The following is an 8,242-nucleotide window of genomic DNA, read 5'->3' as shown; positions in this document are numbered from 1 at the left end:
CGTAGAGCAGCACTCTTCACGTCCAGCGTTCGATCAGGAGGTCACTTTTGGCGGCCTCAACAACTCAGGAGTTCGTTCGTTCGTTCGTTCGTTCGTTGGCGGATGTACGGTACAGCAGCTCTTCCCAGTTTCTTTGCCTCTCTCTCTCTCTCTCTCTCTCACTCCCCGTCTCTATTCCCCCTTGGTTTTTGATGGTGGCCCTCATTCACTGGATCGCTCGCTCGCCCACTCGATCCTCGCCTGGCTGCCTTCGAGTCGCTGGCCCTCGGTTAGGCTAGCTACGAACTCGTAAAGTTGGTCCATTCAGCGACCCTCACTCAAGTTGGCTGGCTCGCAAACTCCTTAACGGACTGAGGAAACGAACTTCTGCTTCTTCCTCCTACTCTTTCTCCTTCTCGTCATCGTTCAGAGTTGGGCGCCCTGTCTAGCTCAAGGCTTGCCACTTTCATACGCTCTGAGAGCTTTCATTATTGGCCAAATCTGTCATGGAGCCTGAGTTGTTTAAAAGACTGAGTTATCCACAGAACAGAGAAGAGGACTGCATTCAATTGCTCGACAACACTATTCATGCTTTGTCCGAGAGTGAAAAAGTTGACCTCATTTCAGTCATAATGGAGAGCCTGAAAGGCGTTGGGTCTGGCCGGAAGCCCGCCACCCTGCCCGGCAACTGTGACCAAGGTTCTCGCCATCCTCCTCTGGCTAGAAACAGCTCGTGCACTCAGATTTCAGGATCTCAGGGTGACGAAAAGGAAATCTACCACTCTTATTACCTTCTCAGCACAGTTGCGGTCTCCCAATGGATGGACTCATGACAGCCTTCCCGTTTTCCAGGTGAAATACAGATAGAAAAAAAAATGGAGGGAATATACTGGATCCACAAGAATGAAGCTAATTGTACAAATAATGAAATTAGAGTAGACCATATGCCATGTTTGCCAGGGTTATTTTTGCCAAAGTAAGGTTGTTTTCTACTACTCCTACCATTGATTCAAGGTCCATGTCTACGTGCCCAAGTTGTCACGAGATGCGTCAATCGCGTTTACGCTCATACATCTTAGGCCCGCTCTCGTGTGTGCAAGATCACTTTCCCAGAGGCCCGCCTGTTCAATCATAAACAATCCATGTCAAAGTCAAAGCTCCGCATCACCTAGGGTGCGGAATATCCTTTGCTTAAGCCCAAACTGTTCTCCTGAAGATTTTTTCAATAAAATGGCTTAGGAGCCCCTGAAGAAGCTAAAAATGTAAATCATTGCAAAAAGTCACCGCAGACTAAATGCTAGACGTTCATGGAATTCATGGTTAAAAAATCAAGTCGAGTCTCTCAGATGGCCTGTTTCGTCGGGCGATTCTGAATTCGAGTGTCTGTGTGTCTGTCTCGAGTCTTTACGCCAAAGAAGCGTCAGGAATTGAGTTGCCTGTCTGTCAAATGCATAGCAAAATCATTGGGACACTATTATGTAAGCATTACCTATAGCACATAAATGTGCAATTTTGTATTTATTGATATCTTTATTTGGAAATTTCGTTTGTCTTTTCAAGCTTCTTTCTTGACGATATCAGCCATGAGTTTTCGATTCAATTTAATAGGACCCAAAATTTGATGGAATGAAAACAAACGGCAATCTTAGAAAAATTAAGATTCAATACCTTTCCTTGCCACTGGCCCCACTATCAAAATAAGTGCTGCCGACGGATGAATACTTTGTGGAGAAGAGGAAACCAGAAACAGTGACGTGTTCCTGTTTGTCCCGGAACGTCAAGATCGTCTGAGACTTTTCCTTTTGCATTAAGAGGTTGGGCAAGTTTTTTCCTTTTCGTTTCGAGTCATCTGCCATGTTTGCTGTTGAATGTTTTGAATGTGGCATTTAGCACGTGGGACACTCGTGACAGGGACGACAAAATTGCAACATTAAAGCCAGTTTAGCAGAAAGTTCACGGAGAAACCTGCTCCTTATTCTCAAAAAGCAAAACTTTTATTGGATCTTTTTCATTTTCTTCTCTTTTGACTACTTAAAGAATGCAAGTGGTTAATTTTTCAATGTACAATACTAATCAAAAAGTCAGCACTCGTTGGCTGACCTGGACTGGCTGACCCAATTCTAAGTCGGGTGATTCAGTTTATGATGAGATTTAGCTTGCTTAAAACACAACTGACGAACGTGCGTTTTCCTGCCAGTACTGGTCTTCGAATAATGTGCCCGACTGGTTAATACTATTGGTCATGCCCGGTCCCTACAAACGCAAGAAGTACCACTACGGGGATACTCACCTCAAGAAATCGTGGCGCACCAAACGACGCACCAAGGACTTGGATCAGGTAACGCCCATTAAAAAACTGTGTAACGTTTGCACATTGAATTCGACACACATGAGGGTGAAACGTTGACAAAATTACTTCTGTATCGCTCATATTGTGATAAGCATGAGACGAAAACATTTACATTTCTCGCTTTGTATTTTTCTCGGTCAAGATTGATAGTGACTTACAACCCGATCAACTGGAAAAAGCCCAGCGCAATCAAGAGATTGACTTTGAGAAACCCGGATTAGGTCTCTTCAATTGCGTCCATTGCGCGTAAGTTTTTGGATTCACGTCTGGCCGGATTTTTCAGTGCTAATGCATCCATGTGTACCCCTTTTACAGCCACGATTTTATCAATGAGAAAGCTTTCCAAGATCACATCAAGTCCAAACGTCACAAGCGTCGCCTACACGCCTTAAAAACCGAGCCCTACACCATCGAAGAGAGCGAGCGAGCCGCCGGAATGGGATCCTATGTCGCACCCAAGAAACGCAAAATGGAAACCTGTCTCCCGTCCGCCATTCAAAACGGGCTAGATATCCAAGAAATCACCAAGAAACCCAAACTCGACGACGCGAAAAACCAGGAGGATCGCGACGGTGATGCCGGAATGAAAGAATAAACTTTGTCCCACCCAACTTTTGCCATGCTCGGGAATATGTTGAAAGTCAGTCAATGTCTGCGGCTCCGAGCGGGCGTACGGGCCCACCACACTGATAGTGCCTTATATTTGACGGGTCGCACGGCTTCCTACCGCACGAACGTGGTCGTGCCCGAAATTGGCCCATTATCCCTCGAGCGCGTGAAACGCAATTTAGCGGCTAGACAATTGAGTGATCAGCATGATCTTCCGACCCTTGAGCTGAGTCAAAACTATGTAAAGTGGTTCCAGCAAGAAGAGGAACGGGCTCTGGGCCAATTCCAAAGTAGCCCAGATTCCGGGGTGATGGGGAAGGCCCTCAGTGACTTACGAGCCGAACGATGGGCAGTCGAGGAAAAAGTAGCATTGGCCACATTGGCCTTGCCCAATGATTTAGAAGAAGACTGGTGTAAGGATCACGACATTGATATCCATGTGCAAGGCTCGCCTCCTCGCTTTGATTTCGCTGCCCGATGCCACCTTGAACTTGCCGGCGATCTCCTTGAGATGTCCAACCACTCGCCGCAAGCCTTTTATCTTTTGGGGTCATTGTCTCGACTTGAGCTGGATCTAAGCAACCGAGATCAAGATTACTTGCGGCAATGTGACTTGATTCCCTTTGCCAATCCAGACTTTGCTAAATCGGTCGTGATCGAAGGTTGCGGTGTCGATTTTTTCGACCCCAAAGCCGAATTTGCTCTTGAACCTGCTCAAGATTTCCAAGATCGACAGTCCACCCAAGGGATGCATTTGGTGGGCGGGGCCTCGATTTACCCTTTCGTTAGTTTCTTGTGTAAAAATGTCGTCCAAGCCACTTCGGCCCTACCGGCCACGTTTTACACTTCAGGCCGTCGATACCGCCCTTTGGCGACGTTTGAAAATAGAGGACTGTTCAACACTCAGCAAACCACAGCAGTGGAGCTTTTCAATTTCAGTGAGAGTCACGATACCATGAAATCACAACTAGTGTTTCTTCGTGACAAGTTTATAGAGTTATATGATTCCTTAGATATCCATTACAAAGTTGTTGCCCTCTCCGCCCCGAAGTTACACACTAACGAATCCTGTAAACTGTCCTTCCAAATGTATAGTCCGAAATTGGATGAATACATAGAGGTGGGCTCTATTCGCGGACACGGCCAATACTTGAGTGAACGTTTCATGCTCAAAGCCGTGAAAGACAATAGCCAAGATTTACAAAATCTGTATTGTTTGAGTGGAACCGTTTTGAATATCACGAAGGTGCTCGGCTGTCTCGTTGAGAATTCTCAAACCGAGGGGGGAAATTTTCACATAGCAATCTGAGTTGGCAATAAAGTGTATTTCATCATCTTCGGATACCATTGATCTAAATGTTGAATTCAATTTAACTCGGCTGTTCACGATGTATCGCACACGAAAAAAACCTTTTACTGTTCAAACAACTACAGATAGTGACAAGAGTTTGGCTGTTATTCGTAGCCAATATGGAAGTATGACAAAGCTTATCAAGTTCGGACGAAATGAGCCCAGAGTGGGTTAGAAATGAAATGCTTGACGGAAAATCATTGCAAATGTGGTATCACGCTCGTTGTACATCCAATTATCGATTGGGAATATCATAGCGATGGAAGGCAACGTATTTCCGACTTCTCTTCACCAGGAATCCTGAGAAGAAGAATGAAGCAGAAAACCCATATTTACCAATACGTTCGAGCAAACCTCATTAGACATTGAGTGGTGATCAGACACATTATGGGCTAAGGCAAGTCCAAGAGATTTTGGGCTTGGTAAATTTCCTGCGTCTTATTAAACACCTCATCCATAGCTTTCACAGCCTTGATCAGCGTCTCCGTGGCATGAGCAATGGCTTCGTCAGTTTCCTCACATATATTTCGAATGAGATCGATCTTGGTCGGGAGCATATGCATGGCCATCAAGGCGGCTTTTTGCACAACCCAGGGATGGTATTTGATTAGGGTTTGTTTGTAAGCAGCTTGGGCGTGCGTGCAGCATTTGTCGGACATGTCCATTTCCGGTAAATCGTGCAAGAATTTGCTAATGAACTCCAAAGCGCGATGAAGTCGCAGGAGATTTCTCGTGCCTGACGACGTCTCTTTGGCTTTGGGTTTGATAAGTTTCTCTTTAATTTCATAGTCCACCATGGTATTGATAGTCTCATAATGCGCCCCAGCCGACCCTTTCCGATGTTGAGCAATGTTGGCCAGTTTATGATGCACATCCGAGGCCACCCAGCCAAATACCGTGCCCAAGAGATTGAGGAACTTCACGATCTCCTCAAAGCCTAAAGCGTATAAATCGATATCCACCTGCCCATCGGGTTTGAGGCAATCGGCAAAGTATTGGTGCAAAAGATCCAGGTTGAACTCGCTGTGAACTGGACTCCCCTGAGAGGGGCTGGGCTTCACGGACACGGATTGGGCCCCATCTTCCGAACTGACGACGCTGGTCTTATCGGCGGCAGACGCCTCCATCTTGATTTGTTGTCAATCTTGTCTGTCCGAGTGCAAGTAGTGGCAAAAAGACGATCACTTAAAAGGGTCCCTTCCCGATCGAGTTGAACCGGAAGGTTTTGGAGGAGAGTACAAAGCTAACCGTCAGTGTTTCAATCACAATCAAGTTCCTCTACATCACATGACATGTGTCGACATGTGAAGCAAATCCATGGCACCAAATGAACACCTCGTTTAAAGACACAGACACGAAATAACTCCCCTCAAGCGACCTGACATCATCACCACTTGATCCCCTAAGCCAAGAAAAGCGAGAAGAAGCGCGAGAGGAGGAGCCAGCAGCAAGCTAGGCGAAAGAATCTGAGTGCAAGTGTACTCAAAGAGGTAGACTCCTGGCCTAGCGCACGCTAGCGCCCTTTAAATCGGGAAACCCGGACCAACTCGGCCGGCTTGTTCTGTTGAGTTGTTGACTGTGCAACAGCAAGGCATTCAAAATGGGGCGTGTGGCCAGAAAACTCCGTGAAGAAAAACAAGAAAGTATACTTATTAGTGGTCATTAATTCATTACTCAATATTCTTCACTGACGAATCATAAGTCATAAAGCGAACGACTTATGAGATGTTGTGGTTTTAGGGATGCATTTGCTAGGACCGAAATTCCCATCTCTACGTTACTTAATGTATGTAGCCAAATAGAGAGATGATCCAACCAGATCCTGTTTTTTGCAAGGTCTCGTGGCGGATTCAAACTTCCGTTGGATAACGTTAGAAATTGTTGCAGACCTTCAGACGGGTCTCTTGTAGAGCTGTACATCAGCAAGTCAAATAACATTGAAGTGGCAAAGAATGAAATGAATAGAAGTACTAGTTTAATAACAATTATTTTGCATGGTTGTATGGTTAATTCAGGCCTCGTGCGCCTCCTACTATTCCATAGAGGAAAAAAACAACAAAAAGGAGGTTTTGAGACATAAATTAAGACTTTTTGCCAGTCACAATACATAATGCAAGAGCTAAAAACTAAGTTCGAGTTCTTTTTATTCTTCCATTTTCTTAATTAAGGACCCCATAAGTGTCATGAATTATGAGATAAAGCGCAATTGGTGATTTCTGGGGACACTCGAGACTCGAGTCCGGACAATTTCTCTACAATCGAGTAAAAGACTCGAGTGCACTCGAACTCGAGTCCTGACTCGCCCCAGCACTACATTTGGGACACCCCCAGTCCAACCATGGACTAATAGAGTTATGGACTGCAAATGGAATCAATAATTTATACCTCCTTCACCTTTCACTTCTGCTAACTTCAACACTTCATAGAACAAAGAGATCTTCTGGAACTGATGAAATTGGTCAAATTAGGCCAAAAATAATGCTAGGGGAACTCAGAAGATGTGGTCAAATTTATGAGGAAATCATTACGTTAAGTTTGAATTTTCGGTTTGCTCTTAGTCAGCTGCAAAAGCCTTTGACATCAGCTGTCTGAACCAAATTGTCTTAACGGGAAATGAGATCCAAAGACTTGCCTTGAACTGAGGAGGTTTGAGTTTCTCATCTAAATATTGCATTTCAAAAAGTGGCTCAAAATTCGTCCAACAAGGGGGTAAGCTTTGAAGGAATTGATTTTGACTTCAAAAAGATTTGAGGGAAAGCTTGTTCACAATCCAAATTTCTAGAAGTTCATGTTCCAACACGTTCAAGTGCCATCATGGCCATCAGGGTGGCCAGATATTATTTTTTTGATGCTAATTTCTGAAAATTAGTATTACTTCAAGGCCACTAGCATTGGTTTGTTTTTTAACATTGAATTAGCATTATTTGCATGGTCCAAGTATCGTGAAATCTTGTCTAAAATTTTAGTATTTTCCTAGCATTATTTAACTGATGTAAAATGCCCACAAGGGAAGAAAAGCAAGAATCTCACAAGGGAACTAAACTTGCCATTGTTAACAAAGTTCTGTCATTAAATTCATTAGCAATTTGCGACAAGGTGATTTCCATTGGACTGTTTACTTTACATTCAGCAAGCAAACTGGTTTGATTCTCAATTTGTAGGGAACTTTTGCTAAATTTCTGTATATTTCCAGGCTTTTGGCACTTGGAAAGAGTGTTTAGTACTGTGGGTTGGCTAATACAAGCAAGAAATTGATTGAAATGGTCAGTGAGTGTACAATGACCATGTCACAATCTTTAAATGTAAGCATTGATTAATTTCTTTGTAGTCTTTGAGTAAATGTAAATATTGGTTGTTTCATTATATTCCAAAAAGTATTTCCCCTCACACATTTGAGGTAAACCATATCCCAAGTTTCAAAAAGTAGCAAAAAACATCCAAAATAGAATAAATAGGCAATTATTGAGATTTATTGATAAGTTACTTATTGTAGCTCTTGCTAATGTCTGCTTTTAAGAATGACACATGCAACAAAAACAAATTGTCTTATCCATACAATCTAATCTCACCCAATCAGAACATTTCTTGAAAATAAGAACATTAGTTCAACTTTTGAGTGAGAACATCATATAAACAACTGCATCAACTTTTACCATAAAGCTTTTCCTTACATTTTTTTCCTACATTTTTCAATCTTTTCCAAAAAGTAAAACATTTCAATAAAATGCCTTAACCACAAACTTCTAGAATTACGGACTGTGAATAAGCTTCCCGCCAAATAGGCCTGCTCGTGGTCATAACAACTCTGAGCCACTTTTCAAATTTGTGTAATAAAATAAGACACGTAGATCCCTTCCATCAAAGGTAGGTCATTTATATTTTATTTGGTTGTGAAATGGTTTGTCAATAAATCATTGAACTCACCAAGAGCAGGCCGGAAATTTGAATTTGAA

General features: G+C 43.2%; 3 protein-coding genes across 3 annotated transcripts; 2 read left to right on the top strand and 1 right to left on the bottom strand.

The window, feature by feature from the left end:
• Positions 1–2,113: 2,113 nt before the first annotated feature.
• Positions 2,114–4,280, top strand: LOC131877635 (zinc finger protein 593 homolog). Its single transcript, XM_059223371.1, has 3 exons — positions 2,114–2,317; positions 2,472–2,575; positions 2,645–4,280. The coding sequence occupies exons 1-3, from the start codon at positions 2,222–2,224 to the stop codon at positions 2,922–2,924; spliced, it is 480 nt and encodes a 159-aa protein (XP_059079354.1). The 5' UTR covers positions 2,114–2,221; the 3' UTR covers positions 2,925–4,280.
• On the top strand, positions 2,949–4,280 carry LOC131877633 (serine--tRNA synthetase-like protein Slimp). Its single transcript, XM_059223369.1, has one exon. It carries the CDS (start codon positions 2,949–2,951, stop codon positions 4,245–4,247), a length of 1,299 nt encoding a protein of 432 aa, XP_059079352.1. The 3' UTR covers positions 4,248–4,280.
• On the bottom strand, positions 4,243–5,731 carry LOC131877634 (ceramide-1-phosphate transfer protein-like). Its single transcript, XM_059223370.1, has one exon. The coding sequence runs from the start codon at positions 5,414–5,416 to the stop codon at positions 4,682–4,684; it is 735 nt and encodes a 244-aa protein (XP_059079353.1). The 5' UTR covers positions 5,417–5,731; the 3' UTR covers positions 4,243–4,681.
• Between the last annotated feature and the right edge of the window lie 2,511 nt (positions 5,732–8,242).

Source organism: Tigriopus californicus, chromosome 3 (assembly GCF_007210705.1).
Source record: "Tigriopus californicus strain San Diego chromosome 3, Tcal_SD_v2.1, whole genome shotgun sequence".
NCBI classification, from domain to species: Eukaryota; Metazoa; Arthropoda; class Copepoda; order Harpacticoida; family Harpacticidae; genus Tigriopus; species Tigriopus californicus.
This window is presented reverse-complemented; position numbering and strand designations above follow the sequence as displayed.